Source organism: Chroicocephalus ridibundus, chromosome 3 (genome assembly GCF_963924245.1).
Source record: "Chroicocephalus ridibundus chromosome 3, bChrRid1.1, whole genome shotgun sequence".
Lineage (NCBI taxonomy): Eukaryota > Metazoa > Chordata > Aves > Charadriiformes > Laridae > Chroicocephalus > Chroicocephalus ridibundus.
In genome coordinates this window covers 15,846,847-15,871,941 of record NC_086286.1, presented here as the reverse complement: position 1 = coordinate 15,871,941, position 25,095 = coordinate 15,846,847, and the positions used below count along the sequence as shown (strand labels likewise).

General features: G+C 39.7%; 1 protein-coding gene across 6 annotated transcripts in view; it reads right to left on the bottom strand.

Annotated features, from left to right (window-relative positions):
• Positions 1-16,472, bottom strand: part of CLIP4 (CAP-Gly domain containing linker protein family member 4) — a 32,131-nt gene extending 15,659 nt beyond the window's left edge. For 2 of the 6 annotated variants that reach the window (XM_063328131.1, XM_063328135.1), the window contains exons 1-8: positions 16,359-16,472; positions 12,947-13,008; positions 12,215-12,363; positions 9,162-9,301; positions 8,168-8,261; positions 7,076-7,237; positions 3,651-3,769; positions 1,935-2,171 (exon numbers count right to left, since the gene is read on the bottom strand). In XM_063328131.1, the coding sequence (XP_063184201.1) occupies positions 1,935-2,171; positions 3,651-3,769; positions 7,076-7,237; positions 8,168-8,261; positions 9,162-9,301; positions 12,215-12,347 (885 nt within the window). In that variant the 5' untranslated portion in view covers positions 12,348-12,363; positions 12,947-13,008; positions 16,359-16,472. Of the gene's footprint in view, positions 1-1,934; positions 2,172-3,650; positions 3,770-7,075; positions 7,238-8,167; positions 8,262-9,161; positions 9,302-12,214; positions 12,364-12,946; positions 13,009-15,231; positions 15,273-15,707; positions 16,058-16,269; positions 16,301-16,358 lie in introns of those variants that run through there. The other 4 variants (XM_063328132.1, XM_063328134.1, XM_063328133.1 and 1 more) reach the window with 4 other exon arrangements.
• Positions 16,473-25,095: the final 8,623 nt, after the last annotated feature.

The following is a 25,095-nucleotide window of genomic DNA, read 5'->3' as shown; positions in this document are numbered from 1 at the left end:
CACATGCAAAACATGGCAGGAACAGGAGAAAAGTTTTCTTCCAGCTACTGGTCTCCCTGCACTCACATTTCATTGAGTGCCCATTCAGATAACATATAATCTAGCAGAGCATGAGCTGGTGAAGCCGGGAGACCACAAATCATGTACACATAAACACCTGCTTACACAGCTTTCTACTAGAACTAGAATGACAGGTGCAGTAGGAATCAAGAGGGGAATCCATTTTCCCTAGGGCATCTACTGTGCTTGGCTTTCAAGCTTCATTAAAGCTGATATGTTAGGAGACAGCAGAAGCAGGAAAGGGAACAGGAATCCATAAACACTGCTTGTAAAAATGCTGCCATTCCAGTGCCCTCGTCCAAGCTTCCATATTCTGGAAATGAGAACTGATCCAAGAAGAGGTTAAGAATTGGGCACCATTTTCACTATCCTGTTCTCACTTTTGCTCCACCCTGCACACATTTACGCGTATCAAGGGAAAGGGGAAGACAGGGCTGAGATCAACTTCTCCGTTCAAACAAATGGAGAACGTGGGTGGGAAACAATGTGGGAGAAATGCAGAACAGCTCCTTGCACACAAAGAAAGGAAGGGAGGAAAGCAGATGTGGAAAAGGGAGACCAAAAAGTACACACACATTCCTCCTTCCCACCTGCCACATGACAGCTTTGGCTCCCTTAAAAAAAAGCTAGCCAGAAAGCCCTCCTGGCCTTTGGCCGCAGAAAAACAGCTTCCAACAACTTCTTAAAAAACACTGTAGTAGCATACTCAATAATAAATTAAAAAAAGGTAATCAAACCCAAGAAGCTTTATCCATACACAGTAAGCACATTACAGTACAAACAGTTCTATGTGCCTTACTTGGAGGAAAGATACACAAGAGGACTAATTCTTCCCTCTCTTGCTATAAAGCCTCCATTAACTTGCAGTTACATTATCTCCCCTTGCTTTCACTATGCAATGGCTTTCTGTAAAAGAAACTTCCATGAACTTTTTACTGCCTTTAAAGAACACGCGGCTTCCTGCACGTACTTCAGTTAAAATGCCTTCTGCATAGCTAGTGATTCCTTCACTTTTCCTGACCCAATTTCAAGAATACACCAAATGAAAATACAGAATGGAAGCTGCTTTGCACTCTCGGTGGAGTTCACTTTAGAACACCTCAGTTGTGATAATTACAAATCTGAAGTTATACTAGAAAAATTATTAAAGGTAAAGCTACTCAAACATAAAATTTTGCTCATAAATGCCTTCCATATTTACCAGAAAAATATTTGAAATCTTTAAAAGAATTCTAGCACTTTTAAATCATTTCAGAGCCCTTACTATCAGAGCAAATAAAAGGCATGAATACTAACTGCAATATCAATGTTACATTTTTCAAATACATTTTCTAAAACGTGCTACATTCTTATACTTCCACAGAACCAGTAACAACCCCGTTGGCACAGCACTGCTTCAAAGATTTTAGCTGCATTGCACCAGTTGAAATTGGGTTACTATAGGCTAAGCAGAATTAAAGTTTTCTTTTACTGCCTTCTGGAAGCTATCAGGGGTAATTCACAAATGCATACTCATAACTGAAAGCTGGGCAACTCACAAAGTAATCTCTAAATTTTACCATTATTTTGATGTGACACCAAAAATGTTAATAAAAGCTGAGCCGTGCTGATGTACTATAGCAGACTGTAAAAAAATTGTTTACAGATACAAAATGCAGACTGTGCCTGTCAAAACAGCTTTTCATAGTAGTGACTTTCTTTAACACATAACTGTTCAGCGTATTACTTCCTGTAACCAGATCCTTACTGCCATCCAGAGTTCATACCTTCCACAAAGTGGAAATTTTGGAGACGTGCCTGAAATTTGAGGTATGTCTCCATAATAAATGGACTGTCCAGAAATTATGAGGGTAGTACCAGGTTGCTCACCATACCTTCTGTCCTGCAATAACAACACGATCTCCCAGTTTCAGGCCAAGCGATAAAAGCATGGCCTTGCCTGTGACATGATCATAGTTTGGAATCATGGCTTTTGAGATGTCACATGAGAGAGGCACTGCATCCAGCAGTATCTGCTTGATTTCTTTTGCACTGGCTGCCGCATCTGCCATTTCCAGTGGCATATCTACTGGATCCGGAACCACATCTGCTGGAATCTGCCCTTTGTCATTCTGTAGAAACACAGAAACACAGAATTTAATGTTGCAACAAGGTAAAGCTGATCAGGCAAAACCAGAGCAGTTTATGAAGTTTTTAATCCTCGTCATTAGATATTCTTCCTAGAATACAAACAACCATAAAAACACCCACATTTTCAAATAAGAATGCCAACACATCTCGAGATATGCAAACTAGCATTTACAGTGTCTTATTTTCAAAAGTTCTAAGTTACCGAAATTTTTAATCTTACGAACGTTATTAGTACTCATAACACATGAAAAAAAACCCACCCATACATATCTGTGTACCTGAACGCAGATTTAGGAAAGTAAGCAAGAATTCTGGTCTGTAACACCAATACTGTAACACTGACACTTTCCAAACAATTTATCTTTACCCAGTGTACAGTTTACTCCTTGGTGAGGTTTATTCCAAACATAAGATAGAATTTAATTAATATATGTTGCAAAGCTGATGCCTCGCATAAATACTTGAATAAATCTGTTCACATAAATACTTGAATAAATCAATACAGACTATTCCATGAGAGATGAATCAAGGACAGAGTCCTTTCCAAACACTTCCCATTCCCAGAGAGCAGTGACTGTGATTCCCCGTACATCCCATGTGACACCTGCCCTAGGCGGGAGGTGTTGGAGTACCAGCTCACCTGGAGTTAACTCAAGGCCAGGTGGCCAGACAGCAAGTACAGGTTTGGGCCATCAAGCTACTACAAGGGCAAGCTCTACCTACACTTTCTTCAGCAAAGGCGTTAGTATGGATCTTCACCTATCTGTCAATTTTCACAAAGTTTGTGGAAACATAATTATCTCAGTCTTCCAACTTTGTCTCAACTGAGCCTCTGGACTCAGAAATTACAGGAAGCTCGAAGAGGGAATGACGCAGGGCAAGATTGTATTTGCTTTGTTTCCAAAAACCAACACCATCACACACCCCCTCAAAAAAAAAAAACACAAAAAACACCACCATTTTGGGGGTTCAATCAAAACCCAAGATTTGTGGCTAGACACATATAGCAGCATTTTACACTGTAACTCAGGCCTATTATTTGGTTAGTAGACAGAGCATGTAATGTTTCTTCATTATTAGTTATTTGGGCTAAGACTAAGTTTACTGCTAAGCGACACGCTGCATTTCTGGAGGTCACAGATTTCTGAAAAGGCCCACCACTGCCATGACACCTTTTGCAAGACACAAAGAGGTATTAAATGAAAGTTCAAGCAACAAATAGAAGAACATATTGAAAGCTATTTGAACTAACAAACTAGACTGTGACACAAAACCACAAACTTCAACACATAAGTATGACAAAGCATATAAAATCATCCACTACAAGTTACAAATAATTTTTCTGAGGCACTATCACTCCATGTGACACATTTTTAGCTAACCAAAATCCTGGACAGACTGCTCAATTTTTCCAGGTATTTTTTTTCACCTTTTGGTGAATCTACAACCTAACTCCTTACCCTAAAGGCAGGATTTGCTCCATGCTCCAGTAAGCACTTGACAGCTCCTGTACAAAGGTTAAATGCAGCAATATGCAAAGCTGTTCCAAAATCAAAATCACTACAGGTGGCATCCACATCTGCAAATAAAAAAATCACATGTAAGGTATGTAAGTCTGTTACATGAACATTTCACCCTACAGATTCCTTGAGAGGACATTAATTTTTACAGTTTATGTTAACATTTATACAGAGAGATCATTATTTATGTACTAAATGGTTATGAGAATTCTACACAGAGTATCAACCTTATCTGCATCTGTTTATTCATACCATGAACCAATCTGGAAGATGAGCATTTACCTTCATTCATTTTATAATACTGATGACTTAACTGCAAAATTGTTGCTATTCAGGGTGCCCAATCTACTGTGCTAAGATTAACAAGTTAGTAACTTTCAGTTTGCATATAAATTAATGTTTCAGAAATATTTATATTTTATTGCTTCCAGGTGCCAAGTGTTAAAATGAGATGCATCTTCAACCAGTTGTTTTCCTCTGTGAGCAGGCAGTGGGGCAAGGGAAAACTGATTATACCGCTGCTTTACATTGATTTAATTACTAATGGCCAAGAATGAAGTAAGAGCTAGTCATTTCTATAATTTCTTTTGGACTCTGAAGGGTCTTGCACTGATAGTTCAGAAAATGGAGCACTGCATTTGACTAGAAGAGATTTAGCATAATATATTTTTCTGTCAATTGTTCACAGTATATCTTTCAATCTGCTATGAAGTTATTACTGTTCTAGAAGATTAGAGTTTTAATGTCTATTTATTCTTTCACTCCTGTCCCAAACTATACAAGAAAGATGTCTGCTTAAATCAATTATGTATATGACTGTTAATTAAAAATGCCATCTGATTTAATACACAAACAAAAAGCCAAAAAATAATAGCAATAACATTCCAATTTGAAACACTGTTGAGAATCAAAACTTTCCACCTCAGGGCTGTACAGTCTCCTGGTATTTTCCAGTATTGGTCTCTGTCCCAAAAACCACTAGCCCTTCTCACAACATGATAAACAAAGTATATCCCAAATGAATCAACATCCTTATATAGTTATACTAAATTAATGTTTTGGGGGCAAATAAAATGTCAACATATATAGAAGATATATAAGTATATATGTCTGTATAGATATGTCAACTTTATACATAATAATAAAGATTAGGTCAAAGATGGGACACATTGGGATCAAATTTTAACATTTTTACAATTGCACTAATATGAATACAAACTTTGTTATTTTAAATTTAATTGGCACATGCATGAAAAAAGGCTGCATTCACAAGACGCAATCATAAAAACTGCTACACATGCAGATGTACCTTTTATACATCAAATGTCAAAAGATCATTACCAGTTTAACACTGAGTAGAAGCTGTGTAGTTGTATACAGCCATTGAAACCTCCATGTTTAATAAGGCTATCAAGTATTTTCCGCACATATAGGAACCAATTTGCAGAAATACTGATCAGTAACTTCAGCTACTGAGTCAGCCACATTTGCATGTACTCCTATTTTAAAAAGTAACTGACATGTAGGTTTATTTTTTTTAATTAGAGTAGCGTGACTTCCTCAGTCCAGCTTCACGCTTGGAGTTTTTAAACACTGTTTTCCTTCAGCTATGTTCTAGGTCTAAGTTGGCATAGTACAGGTGACAAAAAGAAACCCATAGGTATCAAATGTTACCCAGTAACTACCCCCAATTTATCTAGGGAAATTTAATAAGCTGCAACGGTCTGTCATTAGCATCCCATGCACATTATAGTCATTGTCTATTGGCACCACACAACATTTCTAATTCTTAAGCTTTTAACAATTTTTAGATTTAAAACCTCTAATAAACTAAGATCAAATTAGCTCTCTGTTCTAACAATTGAGGAGCAAATCCGTATACAGAATTTAATTGCAGAGCGCCATAAAGGAAATAGTTTAGCAGTAAATCAAAAGGAAACATCTGTGGGACTGGCTTTTTCACAATGGATGTTTCGGAGTCAGTATACCACTGTCTCAAAAAGTTATTTATACATTAACAACCATTTTTTCTCCAGTTCAGTATGGATCTATCCAAGACGTATTTGCCCTCTACATACAACCACCCTTCTCTGCAAACTGCCTCATGAAATATGGAGCTAAGATTATTCTTTCTATTAATTCAGACTATCCATTGTTTTCATGTCACAGGGCAAATCATTTTACGTACTTTCTGAGAAAAAAAAAATCATCTGCTTATCCAAGAGCTGCCAACTGCCAAGCCATATAACCAGAGTGGTTTCCTTGGAAATCTGAGCAAATTCCTGTCCCTTCCACAGGCACTGCACAGGAGGCGATGAGAACACCAAATGCAAATGAGGTCTGAAAAAAAGACCTAATCTGCTGATGCAAATTATGGAGACCAGACTATTGAAATGTGATGTGGACTTAACCACTGTGCAGTCTTATTTTGTCTTTTGTTACCAATCTACACTTGTTACCTCTTAAGCATGTCATACCAATAACAGCGCTGTTTAACAATTACGTCCACGATGATTCAAGATGTGGTAAACAAGCCTTGTGTACTTCAAAAACCTATCAGCTTTTCAGAATTTTGACACAGAGTCTTTAGCTACAACTAGCTAAAAAAAGGACATTAATCATTTTTCAACATGGCACAATCAGAAGGATATTCAGTAGAACAAATTAACATTTGTACAATTTTAGTATTAAAATTGCTTACTGGTTTGATATCCTGACCAAATTAGGAACAAATGGTTCTGGTTTAGAAGCATTTCTATATTTCCATTTGCATTAGTATAAACAGGGCTCCAATTACCAATCCTTCATATCATTCCAAATGGTATTATCTATTTATGCCAAACACTAAAGTCAAATTGTTCCTTACATGACCTTCTAGACAACTAAGTAGTACAAAAAAAAGTTGCTTCAGTCACTAGTTTGCCACATGCCGTTGCCAAATCCCCACTTCTCTTTTACCCTTCTCCCAGCGTTTCAAACATACTTCTCAACGTTTACGGAATCTCAAAAACTCTAAGAATTTACCAGAACAGTTACATCTTTGGTATTCTGCATACACTTTCTTGGTCCTCAACAACTTAGAATTAACCTGTTTGCTTTCCGTTCTATTAGGTACTTCTCTACCATCTTGGACAAAGCTTAAGTTTAAAAACCAGCAATGGAATCACTGCATTAAACCACCAAAAAAAAATAATAATAGGTTAAGAGAAAAATGAACCAATGAGGCTGACTAAAAGAATAAAAAATTAGAAATTATTTATGTATAATAAATGAATCCCACACTTAAAGACCACTACAGACCAGCTTAGGGTCAACAGAGTAACAAAATACAGACAACTACATGAAACAAAAGTAACAATGCCTACCTTTTGGCTTTGCATTTTTCAAAATAACACTAATAAGTTCTGGAACATCAAAGTAGGCAGCATAATGCAAGGCATTCATATTTGTCCAGCGGCTGCGTAAACTGCTATCAGCACCCAAATCAATAAGCTGCGTAGCAAATTTTACAGCGGTTTCAACATCACCTGCAAGGTAAATTTTGTAGAATACGCATTAGAGATTTATTTGACCTCAAAAAACATGTACATGCTCACGTGTAACACATAATGTACATTAAACCCTCATTTAATGGGTTTAACACATAATGTACGTTAAAGCTCACAGCAGAATTATTATGCCTTTCTTTTAGGATTAGGATGCAGAAATCTTTGCCTTTTCATAAAGGGCTGAAAACTCTACTATAGTATATATAACACTACCTGTTTATCTCTAATGTAAATAATGAACTGTGTCACCCATCAAAACCAGGGATTTTAGTATGTAATAGAAGAAAAAAGATTACACACCACAATGTTGAAGTTTACTTTAAAAGATCTGCGAACACCAGAAACACTAATCTATGCCAGACTTCATTCAGAAACACAGTTCAAACACAGAGAAAAACCGGGTTCTGGGTCAACAAAAAAGTAGCACAACATAGAAAAGCTAATAGGGGTGTTCAGAGTTAAATATGCTCTTACTTCCAGTATTTATTATCATAATAAGGCAAACAAAGATTATTGTTTCCTTCTGACATGATCAAGGTGAAAGAAAAAAAAAAAAAAAACGAACATCACTGATGGATAGATGGATAGTTTAGTTCACAGTTTGTACCTCGGTCTGAAACAGCTTTTTTCCTTCCATTCCATAATTTGCTACATTAAATATATGTTTATGCTGGTAACATTGTTTGCAATACCTATACCACTAACTCATCTTACTCCCAACTGCCACAGCCATAACTGCTCTACAGTTCTTTATCTATCTTTCTGATGGCCACTAGAAGAGACAAAACCAAGCTGTATTAAAAAAAAAAAAAAAAATCTACTGCAAGGAAAAATTCTGTAATAGTCGATGGGATTAGCCTTTGTGAATTAATTAGGTTTCTACATCTATAATGACGTTTCTTTACTCACCAATACCATGAGCCCCTGACTTGCAAGTGTAATGCAAGAGAGTCATATCAGTCAGTCCATCTCTGTCATTCACATTGCAACCCCTTTTAATGATCTGAGAGACAAGTGGAAAACAAACACTTTTTAGCTCTAGCATCTCTCTGACATCAGCATTATTTAGTAAGTCATTTCAGATATATTGACTCCTGGATTCATTTCAATGGCTAATAACAAAGAAGCCTGCCAGAATAGACTGCAACTGCAGAACTGAGCAACATACACAAATCTAATAAATAGCATTATATGAATATCATTAACCTTCATTGATAACAAATTTTAAAGCTTTTGTATATTATTACTTCTAACATACATTTCACATGCTGAAAAGTTAACCGCTTAACTGAAAAATAGGAAAACAACATAATTTATGAAGTCTCTCCCATTGTTTTTTGGTCTCTCAACCTCCCTCACAAAAAAAGCCCCCAGTTACACTACAATAGGAAGAATCTTTTACTTCCCCACGTGTCTAAAAAAGCCTGTAATCCAGAAGAAGACAAATGAGAAAGTAGGATGGAATTCCTAGAAACAAGGTGTCTTCTGAAAGGAGCCTACTGAAGGTTGCAAAGAGATTTCAGTTCCTAACTCATTTTGAGCCTTGGAAACATTGCCCTTAAGGTCAGGCTTCACTGCGTCTTCATATATTGGAGTTTATGGTTACTGCTAAGTAGGAAACTGAAACACCAAGGTGAAGGGTCCCTAACCAACTCCTTTGAGAAGAAACATTGTTTCTACCATCAATCCAAATGTACTGAATTTTTATCCATCATCTTTCTCTTTCCAAATGAAAGCTGACAACATGTGGAATGCAAGGCACTGATCAGTAACTACTTGTTAAAATGCAGAAGCTGTCTGCGTTTATGATTAGTTCTGCTTCTGAATGAACTGGTTTTATTCGCTGTCAGCATAGTATTTCTTTAATACTGAAAGTATTCAAGGATCTTCATTGATACCTCACCTCATTCCCAATAATATCAATATTCTGCTGGACCTGTGGAACCCACTGCCTTAAGATAGCAAACAATTCAGAAACTGATGTTTTGGGGTTGAAAAGTATTTCTTGGCATGCTGCATCATTGGGATCGAAGAACGAAAACTCTTAAAAAAAAAAAAATCATTAGGCACAATTGTAAGTTTTAACATGCATCTAGTTTTTCAAACTCAGAGGCAAAGAATAGCAGACAGAGTCACTTCACTACTCACCACACTGGAAAATTAGAATGTTGAACTAATTTAGAAAATTTTCTTTAACATCTGGTCTATTTTTCCTTTAATACTAATGTCTTGCTTCTATTTCTGAACAAGCTTTGAATCAGCAACCAATACAATGGTACTGCAAGACAGATTTTAAGTTTAGGCAAGGACTAACAGAGATGTGCAGTGATTATGCTAATAAGGGTTTACTCTTCCTTCAAGCTAGCCAAAGACTGCTGATTCTAAGCTGTTCCCAAGCACAGACAAGCCTCTTGATCTCTTTGCGATTAAATACGTACATGATTTCTCCATACGCTACAAAACATGTCTTTTCCTTCTTCTTCCATCACAATTTACACAAAATATACCAAAATATAAACACGTGCACAAATCAGGAAAGCATTCTATGGCCTCCATAATTTTCAAATAGTTCATGAATGTATCAATCCCAGCTGGAGGCAGCTGCAGGTAACAAACATCAAACAATTAAGACACCAAACCAAGCTCAGAAAAAAGACATATTTTTAAGATTTTAAGCCTTACGTTGCTTCAGGCAGCCAAAGTACGGGTGTAAAAACTACCTTATTATTAAAGTATGATATTTCATGTTACTTACAGGTGTATGTGTGTGCATTTATATACACATACCGTATTTTAAATTTGTAGAATTTCTTCCAACTCTGGAAAATTATGTGAAAGAATCTGGATAGGAATGGCTATTAGGAGAGGGAATGGAAGCAGAGAACCTACTGTCATCAGCAAATGGCTGAATCAAGGAAAACACTGAACTTTTACCCCTGCTGCAGCAACCAGGGACTTGCCTTTTAAAAGGTTTCAAATTAACGTACAATGTCAGCTTGCATCAATCGTATATACAAGGCTCTCAGAAAGGACATAGAGGTTAAGTGAAATAGAGCATCAGCCATCTGGGTGTATGACACGGTATAAACTACTTCTGGATGAATAACCATAACCTTTTCTCAAAAAGAGCATACCACACTTCTAGATTGGATTAATGGATAAAAGCACATATGGAGCTTGCTTCCTGGCTATCCAGAGTTCCTCTAACTGCATTGCCTTGATTCAACAAGAATGAAAAAGGACAACTTCGCTAATATTTAGCATTAATTTTTATTTGCACCTGGCATATAAAAAAGAAGCGAACCCCTTATCTCTCAGCCCTACACTAAGTGTACGTCTTACCTATGTCCCATGCATTGACAGAGACCTACTGATTCATCTACTAATACTTAACTTCTGTATAAACCACAGTTGATCTATTGCTTGAAGTAAACAGACAACTAGTAAGATTAATGATCTTACACAGCATGCATGATTCTTAGTCTACCAGCAAGATTTCTAGCTATGAACTTGAACCAAAGTATATATCAGAAATCAACTCTAATAGACTGGTACAGTCAGCATGCTAGGGTAAAAACCTGAGAATATAATAACAACCATCATAACTGCTTAACAGGTGATCAACTGTAGTGTTTGCAAACCAAAGAAACGTTACAGAAAATCTGTAAAACAAAAAGTTCCATGAAAGGATGCCAATGGCATCTAGATACTTTAAAACATTACTTTCTCCACCGCTATCTTTCCCATGCATTGATTACAGTGCTCAACAGTATTAAGGAAAAATAAATGCACTTAACGTAATGACCAAGTATCTTTGTCTGTTGTGGTTTAACCTTCTTTACTCAGATTCAGTAATATTACTGTTACACAGGTGATAGCGACCTCCTATAAAAGGAATTTTTCTTTTATTCATGGAGTAGGCATAGACCAAGTAGGACAGATAGTAGTGATATTGTAGTGTTATTAAAGGATACCACAACATAACAATGTTTAAAGAAGGATGAATGGAAAATTTTTCTAAGGGATAAGAAAGCAGAACGGAATAAATCATGGCAGTACTTAGAGAAGAACAGGACAGACAAGTTATGAGAATAGGCCTAAACCATGTAAAGAAAGACAGATGTTCATGTACTAGAATATGTTGTACAGAACTGTTAAATTTCCAACCTGTACTAACTCATCAGATGGGTCTCAAGAATGCTGAGTCTGTCAAAGACAGAACATTACATGTATCTCTTTCTTCTCAATACAGCTGATTGCTGTAATCAATGCATGGGAAAAACAGAGGTGGAGGTAGTAATTTTTAAGGTATATAGATGCTATTAACACCTTCTGCAATATTCAAAGGCATTATACTTGTAGATCCCTACCTACAGTGACATGTTAACATATTATATATCCTGTTTAAAATATTGTCATTTGTACCTGTGAAGACAATTGAACATTATTTCGAAAGCTGATCACCAATACTTGCTATAATTTTCTAACGCTCATTTCACAGTTCTTACCACCATAAAGATCTACACTTTCAACAGAAATATCCCCCTATAGTCTATTGTTTACACACTGAAAGCACGAGAAAAAGTGTAGCTCTAGAGGCTTTAAATGTGATCTAGATGGTTAACCACATTTAATTACTGCAATTTTACATCCTAACACAATATCCAGTTCTATGCTGAGATGCAAAAAACCTACAAACATCTGACCACACACACAAAAGAAACAGTAAGAAGGAAAAGAAATAATTTAAAACAGTAGGAACAGTAGGAAAAACAGAAAAAGCATGGGTCTTCATCTTTTATTTCCTTTAAAAAAATAATAGATAATTCATTTAACAAGCAGAAAACCTTTCCTGAAAAGGAGGAATAAATTAAGAGCTGATAGCTTTTCTTAAAATTTACTATTCAAATTTATTCTCTACTGATCACAAATTCATTTTCTGTTAAAAGTACATACCACAATCTGAAGGCATTGGTGCTGCAGCAACAGAAAAAGTAACAGATGTTTCAGAGTTTGGGAATAAGAACCGTCCTCTTTCAATAAGGGAATCTCCTTCTAAGGAAGGTTCTGGGAGATCCTCTATGGTCATCTTCTAGAAAGCCACCCTGGGAAGAGAAAAAATGAATAAATAACCTCTTTAGAAATACTTGGGATGAGTTCTATCATAGTAAGATATAACATGCAATGAGGCTAAAATCTTTCCTTTTTACAAACACAAAATATTACTACCATTACATTCTTATAAACTAATAAAGATGATTAGTAAAAGCTAGTAGAGTATGGTGTCGAGGAAACCCAACTTCTAGTTTTGACTTCTTCATTAAACCTGCATGTTGTTAATGAAAAACATTTCTCCCGTTTTCCACTTGAGCCGTAATGAAAATAATAATGCTGTAATTAGCAACCACATGGTGATGATGAACAAATTAGTATGTTTTACAGCTTTATGAAAGTGTGAAGCGTCAAGTGCCTTTCCTCGTACCCTGCATGCATCTTTCTTTTCCTTCACTGTGACCAAGATCACGCTACCAGCTACAGCTTTCTCCTCTTTTAAGATTCTCATCACTTTAATCTTCCCACACAAAGCTGCAGATAATTCATCACTGAGTGATTCACTCCTGGACTCATGATTCCGTAGCAGCTCCTTTCCCAGCTTCTCCCCTCTATGTTTTAAAATAGCATACTTACCACAGTGTTGTAACCTCCACCCTGGTGCTGTTTCCAGTCAACTTTTCAGGTCTTAGAGCAACCTAAGAGAGAGAAGAAACATTAAATGGACGTATGGAGTTACAGTGACATTTTCTAACAACCAGGCCAAGTTACATTCTAGTTACGGCTCACATGCTAAGATCAGAGGAGAGCTGGCTACCACTTGTAAGACAGCTACTCAGGCAAATTCAGTAAGAAATAAAGAAAAACATTACCTGAATAGAAACAGACATTATTGTGCTATCCAAGACTACATCTCCAGATGAAAATCTAACATTCTGCATCTTGAATTTTCAAGGTTAAATCCTCAAGAGTAAAAGCAGAGCTTCTACTAAACAAGTATAAATTTTTATTCTGGAGACTGTTACACAGTGCTTTTTACTCAGGAATTTGCTTGACAGAAAGAATTCATGGAGCTTCAAGACATGTTTGGTTTTATTACATTTAATCTATACACATGAGTGAACAGGAAAAATAAAAAAAAGTAGTCTCTTTTTGAGACTTATTTTGGGTTTTGCATCTTACACACAACAAGCTATGTGAATAGATTTATTCTGGTATTTCTCCAAATAAATTTGTCACACTATTTGGGAACCTCACATAATCTACATGCTAATATAAAAGGCATTTTAGCAGTGGATTACAGATGCTAATCTTGAAGTAAATAAATTAAAACCTCCTCTTCTTGCACGCCATGGACAGTTCACACTGTCCTCAACTTGGAAGAGAGGTCCAGATGAAAAACACTCATTTTTCTCCAACTAATTCATTTCCTCAGTCTTACGCAGCTGTACAAATGCATGTGCTGGCACAAAGGGAAGATCAAGGAAGAGGACACTGGGAAGGGCAGGACTATTTCTTCCCACAGCATTATCAAATTGCATCGGCTTACGCATTCTTAGATTCAACAAGGCCAAAAATATCACTAATTATTTCAATTATTATTTTCACCAGTAAGGAAAAGTTAGAGTTTACATTTTGAATAGCTTTATAGTTACCATAAACATGATGGCACAGCTTTCTTGTATGAGGGAACAGAAAGTCTCTTAAACTGCAAATCACTGAATAAATCTCTTATGTAGGGCAACAGTGAAATAAATTTGCTACCATGACATTTGTTCAGAGGCTATGATAAAATAAAACAAAACAAAACAAAGTTTTGTAAAACAAACAAGTCCACAGCAGTTTTTCACAGGTAGCACATCAGACTCTCTCATGAAATGCACAAAGGAACAAGTAAAATGCATGAGTACAGAAGAGATGATAGCTGAACCTGCTAAATTAGAAAAAGACAGGAAAGGAATTATAAACATTTTACACAGCACCGCCATTACAACGTTGAGGAAACAAAAGAAACACAGTGAAAAGCAGCCAGACCTGACTGAGTGGATGGTAACAGGAAGAGGTGAGATTTGTAAAGTATGATGACAAAAGTTGCTGGAACTAGAAATCAATAGAGACATTTGAAAATTAATGCAAAAAAGACTGCTTATTGCACACAGAAAAGCAGACTGAACAGAACAGAATCTGTGCACTTGCAAGTATCCAGGGCATCTTGTACTCTAAAGGGGCCAGAGGGGAGAATACAATCTGTCACACAAATGAAAAGAATTCAGCACATGAACTACCAAAGCAAAGAAGGCAGGGAAACAACCCGTGTTGTTGGGTAGGTGACACGAAGACCCAAGTGCTACAATGCATGCACCGACCCAACTCTGGAAAGAATGGCTTCGCACGTTTACGCTAGTGCCAACGCCCCCTGACCTAAGTATGCACATCCTTACGCCGTGGGATTTTAATTTGCATCTAGAAATATGCTACCAGGTCATGACACAGTACTGAACCATGCAATGTCAAGGCAACAAGATGTTCTGCACCCAAGACTACCTCACGTATAACATCACAAGCAGTTAATGTCACACATGCGCACCTGCAAAGGCAAAAGGGAAGCAAAAAGTTTAAAACTATTTCAAAGAAAGGGAAAAGACAGACAGACAGCATCCTCATAATGACTTCTGTTACGTGCAAAAACACAACTGCCTAAGGTATTAATGATATCCAAGACATACAGACTCAGGTGCGAAGTCCTGGTGAAATGGAATGGAAGGTCTTCCAAAAAAGCAATGATTTCCCTATGTTATTAATTTAGACAGACAGAAAGAAGGGGTCAGAGAAATTCAATGAAAGAAAGGACAGAATTTTCCTGTTCACAGTATTACCAAACTACCACTAAGTGTAGTCTAGCACAGCAGAGAGGATCATACTTGCTATTTGCCAGCCATAGGTTCTTCTAACTGAATTAAATCTGAAAATGAGCAACAGAAAAGTCATTGGGAAGAAAACTTAAAGGAGTCATCAGATGCACACGCACTTATGTTGACAAGACTAAAGTGCAACTACAGGTTTCCTAATATCCACAGAGAAGTGCACGGTACCTCCGCATATATTTAAAAAAAAAAAAGTTGTATAATACAGGATCCAACTTTTTCATGTAATCCGGATTTTGTAATTTGCAATTTGTGTTAAAGCACAAAGTTTTCCTGCAAGTGCTATAAAAACCTTGCAAAGGCTAAATCACTTCAAGTGATGAAAAACAATTGTGCTAAGGCTTTGACAGCAGAACTTGTCACAAATGTGATGCTATTTTTGACAATAACCACGTATAATGGACAGCTGAGCATGTACTTATACGTGCTCAAGGAGAAAAATTAAGTTTAGAGAACAAGACTCTTGTACATACACTATATGCTTGCTCCATAGAAGTCACAGAAGGAGTGATGGACATGTCATGTGTGTACAGGTACACTCAAAACAGGTTTTTCAACCTGTGTGCGGGGGTGGGGGGGGCCCTCTTGCAACACGGCACTTTGTTTTGAGAAGCTGGAAGCGTGAGGGAGCCCAGGTTTCAGAGCTGTCCAGGTGGGCTCTGGTCCTCCAAAGCTCCCCGCCACACCGCCCCCAGCAGAAAGCTGGGGTTCGCTCAGACGCGACCACAGGATGGTTATGGAAGCGAACCCCCACATACACACACCGGGAGCCGGCGGGGTTCCCAGCCGCCGCCGGGGCGGGCTGGGGCATGCACTAACGCCTCACCGAGCAGGGCCTCCCCGCCCCCCCATTCCCCACACGGTGCTCGCGCTCTGCCCCACACCACCCCGGCCCGTCGGGCGACCCCGTGAGGTGCCCGCAGCTGAGGCGGGAAGCGCGAGGGAGGGGGGATCGTTGCGGCGGGGGTCGGGGCCGGCCGCGGCCCGGCCGCTGCGGCGTTCCCCGCACAGCCACCCCGCCCCCACCCCACGCACCGGCAGCGCAGCGGGGGGCCGCCGGTCGCCGTCCCGCTGGCCCTGTGGGAGGTGCGGGGCCACGGCCACCCTCTCGCCCCCGGCCCTACCTGCTCCCGGCGGGGAGGGGCGCTGCCGGGGCCTCCCGCGCCCGCCCGCAACCTGAGGCAACGGCGCGAGGCCGCGGCGCCCACCCCGCCCCCGCGCGGCCAGCGCCCCGCCCCTCCCCGCCCAGCGGCCAATCGGCGGCCGGAACCGCCTTCCTGGCTCCGCCCACCTGCCCCGCCGCGTCCCCGATGGCGGCTGAGGCGGGCAGAGGCGCTGCCCCTGTGCCCGGAACGGCGGGCGGGGCGGTTCGGTAGCGGCGGAACGGCTGCAAAACAGGCAGCGCTGGGGTAAAAGTGGGTGGGAAACAAGCGTTGCTGCTGTGGGCGCAGCCTCCGGGCGCTGCTGGGCGGCGTAAAAGGAAAACCCCGCGCCGGCCCGTGGGATGAGGGCGGGTATTTGGAGGCACAACCCCGCTTCAGCGCAGGGCGGAGGTGCCGCCTCGCCCGAGGTGACAAGTGCAAGGCGTCCTGCGAGGGGACAGGCCTGGAAAAGGGCCAGGCCGGGGACGGATCTGTCAGCATAACCCCCTGCGCCACAGTCAGCCTGGCCAACGCTCAGAAATAAATGTCAAGGGATGGTTAAAGGCCAGCGAACCGCAGATCAGGGCAGCTTTGGGAAATGATCCCAATGCTCCACAAAAAAATGGGGTTAGAAAGTATGGCTGGGAGGAGACGGGGAGCAAAGAGAGGCAGTGGCACGGTGCTGCGTAACTGAGGGTTTCAGGTGCCAAGTGTCCATGAATGCTTAATGCCATGGAACGTCTCTGCACCCACAGCTGCGGAAAGGGACGTGCTTAAAGTCATGCGTAATCACTGGTAGATTTAAGCACAGAACTCCAAAACCTAGGCTTCCCAGATGTCTTAGTAACCAATTGGAGGAACAAAAGTAGCAAGTTCCAAGAAGGCTTTTCAGGGGGTGCTTATCCAGTGCTGTAAACCTGATAAGGATCTAAATCCAAAGATTGGTAATCTCTAAGAAACCCGTGCAACGGTAAACCCATTTTCATATGGCTCGAACCCAGGCCACCCGAGGGGAATTTGACCTGGATAAGAACTCAGACAAGTCCTGCTGTATTTTTATGCTCAATGTGGGTCACTATTAAGTAAGCATAACTGTTGTTTATAACCAATTTTTGTTGTTGTTTTTCCCATGATAATATTAATTGTGGAGGGGAGGCAGGACAAATTATGAGAATGACAAGTGGAAATTACTTCAAGTGAAGTACTGGAAAAGTCGAGAGCTGTAAGTGCTCTCAGATTCCAGAGACGTGAAAGCTGAAAAAAGTGGAACATGGAGTTGCACTTGCGATAATAAACATGATACCAGATGGCTAGAGAAAAGCTAAGATAATTCTTCCATTTCTTAGAAGTGTTCTGTACTTTGGAAAAGACAAAGAAAATTTGTAATCCAGGAAAATGCTGGCATGCTATTTTCACCTGACGGGTACTTTAGAAAAGGAGTTTGAAGTATAACCAAAGACATGGATGTGTGGAAGATCAGATGTGAGCTAAGTATTGGCAGTTGATGTCTGCCTTTTTTGAGAGGCTTGATGTTCTGGGCAAAGGAAAAGTTTTATGGGTGATACAGAATAATGGACTGTAGCAAAGTGCCTGAAATAGAAATTATTAGTAATTCTGAAGACGACTAGGATTTAGGAGAATTTCAATGGAAGTAAAGTGCAAGCACAGGGGGAAACAGTGTTGAATAGAGTTGAATGGAAACTACTGGGCTGAGGGAGGTTACCAATGACATCCTGGGGTATTATTCTTGGAACTAACCTTTGTTTCTTACTTTTCTTTAACAATTTTGGCAGGAAAAAACAGCAAACTGACAAGACCAAAAAAAAAAAAAAAGGAAAGAATTGCTGTTAAAAAGGAATGAACTAATAAGACTGATGAATGGGATCATCTTATGGAATTGACTGAGGAAGAGAAAGATGCGATTGTAGTTGACAGTTACCAAATGAACATCATTACCAATATGATGCAATGGCATAAGAAGCAGACACTTAGGATGCGTAACTGGAGAGTTGTGGCAGAGAAGTGTTCATGCCAGAATGTTCTGCCATCCCCTTGGGAAATTGCGCCCAGTTCTGACCACCCTTCTTTTCAGCGAGAGGCAGATAATCTAGCATGTCCAGAGATGATTTGCTGGCACAGTCAAGGAAAAGAACAGTCTATTTTATGAGGTTACCAGAGCGTGGCTTGTTTAATGCAGCAGAATGAAAGCTGAGACAGAGGGTATGGTTGCCATCTGCCATAAACCGTGGAAAATGGTGTGTGAATTCAAAGGTAACGTTGAATATGAGGATAAAACTGTGTGTGAGTACTTTTATGCTAGAAAATGAAAGCAAGCACCTAACAAAGCATCTCGGGTTCTAGAACATCCTTCTGGTTGGAGCAGTAAAGACAAAAACCCAAACATTTTAGCTCAGAGTGGATGCTGTGACTTAGTGCTGCATCCGCAAAGGAGACTGGACACCATTGCCTCACAAAACCCCTGTCTGTTCTAACTTCCACCCCTGGGCCCAGCAATGGAAATTTAAAAATATATGTATTTATGTAAACCTCATTCTGTACCTTTTCACAATATCTTTTTCAGGCACTCCTACGTGCCAGGATATGAGTCTAAATAAAAGTCTGTTCAGCCTATCCTGTCTGACTCATTCGCTGCTGCCACAGGCACCAAAGTTGCTGAGCACCTGGAGAACTCAAAACAATGGGCTGCAGCAGCTCCGACCACCTTGGGAGGAAGATGGGGAAACAATGCTTGTGAGCAACAAGCCTGTTTTAACTAAAATATTATTTCACTTCTTGTTTCTCCTTTGGGCAGAGACAGGGCATTACTAACCAGTTCCTTCATCTTTACAAATTTATGCGTCAGAGGAAAGGGATCATTTAAATGGCTTTGGAAGACATTGCAGCTTCAAGTAGAGCCACTCTAGAGAGTGAGGATTAGGGCAGCAGAGAGTTTCTGAAAGTGAGCGCGCTTAACATACCACTTTCAGTGTGGCTTCGGGACAGCAAGCACATTCAAAAGACAACGGATACTCCAGGAGCTACCCTCAGAGATGGCTGTGAAACGAGGAAGCTGTCTATCCACCCACAGTGAGGACATTTCTCTCCTACAAAAAAAGCTACCGGTCATTGCCAGTCTTCCCAGTCCTGCCCATTATTTCCGAAGGGACACGCCACCCTTCCCTCCCTCCGAGCACCAACCAGCACCCCGTCATGTAAATTGTTTCCAGTTTCTGCTATGTGTGCCAACTCCCAGCTCCTCAGACCACATCCACTGCTTCTGGATCCACAGCCTCGAGCCTAGTACTTCATCAAGAGTCACTCGGCTCCTCTCTCATTAGTGCCCAGGCAGTGAAAGATCACCCCTGCAGAGTAAACGCCTGCTCCACACACACGTGCGTCAGGACTCGCACCAGGAGGGCTGCCCCGGCACACCATACTGCTGGGCAGCAGCTGCCACGCTCCAGGCTGCCTGCGGGTTTGGCATGGATTCACACAGCTACGAGTGCACACATTGTGGTTTGAGACACTCTGCGAGAAGCAGCCTGGAGGAATGCTGTATTTATCTCAGTTTTCAGGGAAATCCTGAGATGCTTTAGGTGAGAGAGTCCACTGGGAACTGGAAGAGGCATGAGTCTAAATAGCTGCACTCTTTTCTGTAGTGTCTTGGGATGTTTTTCGGGAATGCACGTCACCTGGACCTGACTTCTAGATGCCAAATCAACATGACCACCTTCCACTAGAAATGGCAGAAGCCATGGCCTGCCTGTTGAATTGCCAGTCCCTCACCTGATAGAAACTCGCTTTCTTTAAAATTGCTCCATAACCACAAACCTGCTTCCACTTGTGAGGACTGATGTAACCACCACCTAGGCTAATGGGACTGTCCCTTTTAATTTTCTAGATTTGCATAACTCCGGAAATCTATACTTAAAGCTTCGTGCTGTTTCACACAGTTCTTAGTCCTAACTCTTACCTTTTGGCAGTCATTGTCTTAACCATTAAAACCAGCAGTGAACATATTACTTACAACAGACAGCAAGCTTTTAAATACCCATGGATTTCTTAGCAAAGAGAAACTATGACCAAGTGACCAGAATACACTTTCCAAAAATAATAGACAAATACAAACATATCTCACAAAACTACTGCTGAGCTCAAGTGGTGTTAAACTCATACTAATTTTTCTCAACTCCTTTGAGTCATCTGAGCGTACCAACAGCCCCGGGCAGGCAAACACCCAAAACTGACTTTCTGTCATTTTCTACTTATATTTCTTCCTTTGTTAATTCCTTTATAAAGTATTTTTGCTGGAGAAGGAAACCAGTTTCCTGCCTGTTTTCAGCAACTGTTTTTTCTTGTCCTCCTGCTGTTTGGAAAAAAAAAAAAAGTTCTGCTTTTGCAAAACAGGTTTTTGAAAGCATTGAGTTCATATTTATTGCCTCATGCAATTGGTCTGAAGCAATCTACCTAGAAGTTAGAAATAAAAATAGAAAAGGATTTGAGCTTCAGACAGCCAATTCTGAGAAGTTTATCCTTGACCCAGAGTCAATATAAATTTTGTCTTTCACTTGCACCATCCTCACTAATAAAGGCCCTGCATAGACACACTGGAGTCTTTAATTCTTTGCAAATAGATTTCCTTCAAACCATGATATTCCTATTCCTTACCATTTTCAACAGGTTTCCACAGGGGAAATGGGATGATGCTTTGTAAGTATTTCTGTTAGCGATTACAGAAAGGAGAGAATCTATTCCATCTCCCAGCACGGTGCCAGCTCTGCAGGAGAAGCTGAAATAAAAAGCAGCAATTTCTTATTTACTCAGTGATATCTAGGCCAACAATATGAACAGCTCCCTGGTTATATTCAATTTGCTGATATAAAAGAAAAAAAAAAAAAGCAGGTTTCTTTCGGAGTAAAATAGCTCTTTAAAGTTGTTGTTATCACTCAAGCTCTTTGTAATTCCTCAGTGAGCAGAAATTCAGTTTCCCCAGAAGTCATCCACAAACGCAAACCTTAAATTTTTCAGACCCGGTATGAGCATTTATGCGCATTCCCCTTGTAAATCCTGCAACCTCTCAAAAGCAGTCCCTCATCATCATTTTCCCTCATCATAATTTTTAAGCCTATGTTACCAGTTTTACATGAAATTTTATACAGTTTTTAATCAACTGACTCTAAAATCCATCCCATGGTTATGGCATTAGTAACACCTCTGGGGTCTGAGTACTGCACATCTCCATCCAGGTTCAGGCCTTATTCTTGCCTTTTCTAGGGCACTTATATAGTGCCACTTTCAGACTAGTCTTTGGTTTTCATCATCTGTTGCACCAACTACGTCCGACAGAGTTGAACATTTAAGTTCTTCCCTCGAGGAGTGCTACGTGACCAGGAACAGCTCCCTCAAAATGAGAATACTGCCCATTTTAACACTAGGAAGAAAGTATATGAAAGGAAGAGCAAAGGCGATTTACACACAATCCACATGCAAAGGAAAGCCTCCTTTAATCCCCGATTATCTTATTTTGGGTGCTTTCCTAGTGTCCATTCCTCAAACACAGTTTTGTGTTCTTCCGGGGTACTCATAAAATCGCTCAAGTCAGCAAGTACACGGGTAACAACACTTGGGCATCTACTTGAACATGACCAACTCTTTCCTTTTCAACTTTTGTTCTGCAAACAGTAGCACTGTAAACCAAAATACATTACTATAGTCACTGCACCAGGAATGACATCATCATATAGCAGTCATAAATTACAGATTACAAATTTGTCTGATCCTCTTACACTCAAAAATACTTCTGTGTCATTCTCCTCATCAATATTCTCTTCTACCACTGTTTTTTGACCTAACTTACCCATTTTGTTTTCTTTTTTTGTTGCATGACCATGAGATAAAGCATTTTCCTTATCATTTTCCATGAGGTAAAGCATTTGGGTTTTTCTGAAGTGCCTCAGACATGCAAAGCAATATATAACTACTTAGTAACAAGAATATTGATGAGGAAAATGCAGGTTCATAAGTGGTTGGAAAGAGGCACATCAAAGTTCCTGCTCTCTCACAGAAGCTGAAAAATTTGACACAACATTAAATAGTCATATTGCAAATACATGCAAACTGCAATTAAAGTTAGGATAAAACAGATGCCTTGTTAAAACTCTTTTCCTATGGCCCTCAATCTCTACTTAATAATAAATAAATAATAAATATGGGTTTAACATTAATATTTAAAATAATAAATGAGTACACAATAAATAATCATAACCTATTTTGCATTTTTTAACCATGCGTATATTTCCTATAAGATATTAATGCATGGCCTGAAAATAACTAGGGGGGAAAAAAAAAAAAGTGACATGACTGTAAAAATCAAAGGAAAAAGTGAGAAAAAAGAACTTCCCAAATACACCAAACAACTCACATGGAGTTAATTGTTGAAAAATTCCCAGTGTGAACAGTGGAGCAGTTGGAGCTGCTCTTTGAAGAAAAGTCACACAAGATTGTATAGCACAATTATTAGGCAGCTACATAAAGATGTCTCTCGGCTCCCACCGTAAACAGAAGAGGTGCGCTAAGGCTCATTGCTTGATCTACTGGGTTTTCCTTGACTTATTGCAGAGGGCTGCAGCATCCTGACTGTTAGGATCACTAGTATGAAGCAGCTGCCTAAATCTGCTCCGTTTCTCCACTTTGGACACATTAGACACGTGCCTAAAAGGGAATGCAAAAAGAGCTGGGACCATTGTGTAGAAACCACATCGGGGCGAGACACCAAAGCAGCCAGAGCGTGAGCCACATGACTTGCAAGAAGCAGAGCCAAGAAGTAATTACCTGACAACTTCTCAGAAAAACATAGAGGGAAATGACTATGCTATCATAAGTACAATTAAGTACAATTTATGTGTTCCAGAAAAATTACTTTAGAGAAAGCACATAGAGTTTTAAAAATTTTCCTGGGAATCACTGTCATGCCTTGTCCCCTGTAAAACAAAGTAATTTTGCTGCCCCTGTTGAACAGAAAAAGAGATTTAAACAAGGCTACAGACAATAACGACTTCCCATGCAGATATTCTGCTACTGCAGTCCAGCGGCAAGGAATGAATCACGTAAGCAGTCCTTTAGAGCCTGAGGATGTTTTGTAGGCTTGGCAGCATGCAAAGATTTTTGGGAACCAGGCAAGACACCTGCAACAACCAGGCAGTTGGAACACATTGCTACAGAGAAGCTGTAGGCTTCCAGCCAGCGTTACAGTTGGCTACTGTTGTCTGTAACCTTTGCGGCACTGAGAAATGGCCACCTTCGGTAGAAAAGTGGCATCCGGAAATTAAAAGACAAATCCACTGAGGCCAGTTTAAATAATGAAGAGGGAAATTGTGGGGTGATTGCTATTATCACCCTCATCCATGTACTGCCCTTCCTAAGTAAATACTTGGAAAAGATAAATATCTTCTGCTTCATCCCATTCCTACTTTAGTTCTTTAATTTCTCTTTCAGAGAGGGATTATTCTGTCCAGACTTCAGAAGTGATTCAAACAAGAGATTTTTTGGTTGTTTTGGTTTTTTCCAGAAACAGTTCTATATTTTTAATTTGTTACCTTATTTTCTTAGAGTTTTAACCCATAAAGTCTTGCAGTGAAGAGAACTAAGCCCTAGCCAATGAAAAAGAACTAAAAGTAAGCATGTCACTTCTGTGACTGCAAAGAACACGCTCAAATTTTATCCCAAGATACACACAGGAAGGAAAAAATTAATTTTCATTTAATTTTTTTTTTAATCAGTTTAGATCCACTAGATGCAGGCACCATCTTAACAACATACGTAAAACTTATTCTGCAAATACTGTTATTGTGCAGTTTGGCTTTTCAGGTTGGGAAGCTATCTAGAAAAGAAAACAGTACTTTCCAAGAATGATCACGTGAGGGGAATTAAAAAAATCAAAATCTCATTTGGAAGTCTTAGAAGGAAAAAGTAAACAGCTGGTCACTTGCAAGCAGGGGAAAATTTTGAAGACCATCAAGGCAGAAGTCTTAACAGGTATCTCTAACCCATTTGATTTCGTGTCTTGTACTCTCCAGTGGATACGTACTCGGTCAAGGTCACCTTTCTCTTCATTAAGGAGTATTTAGTGGCATTTACGCACCTGTTCAAACAGTTTCCCTTCAAAAAGACTTCAAAATACAGTCTCTTCCTTTGAATCTCTGCCTTCAACGTATGTTACGGTTTTGCAACAAGGGAAAAAAAGAGGGACAGGTACCAAGTCCTTTTGCCTCCCAATATAGTGCAGAAAAAAACCCCTCTGCCTTCATAAACGGGTGCTGACTGGCTGGTGCCTGCTTATCCTAATGAGCTTAAAATCTTATTTGTAGTGGACATCTGTCAAGACAGAAGTGAGGCACGCAAGTCCTCTTAATCCATTAGCTCTAAATCCAGCAGAGCTTTCACACTCCTTTTTTGAATTGAAGAGGAAAGCCCTGAGTGGGAACGTACAATGGGACAGTGCACAACTTCAAGAGCGGATCCTGGGCAGTAAGCACGTGAGATTTCGAGGCAAACAATGCAAACTGACAACAAAACCAGGATCGTGACGGGAAACTCGTGAGAAAAAGGCTGGTCTACGTGATGGAACAGTGAGTTTGATTTTTTTTTTTATTTTTTTTATTGTGTTTTCTCTAATTCATCTGGATTTTTAATCAAAAATAAAGCCAAAGACAGAGAAAGG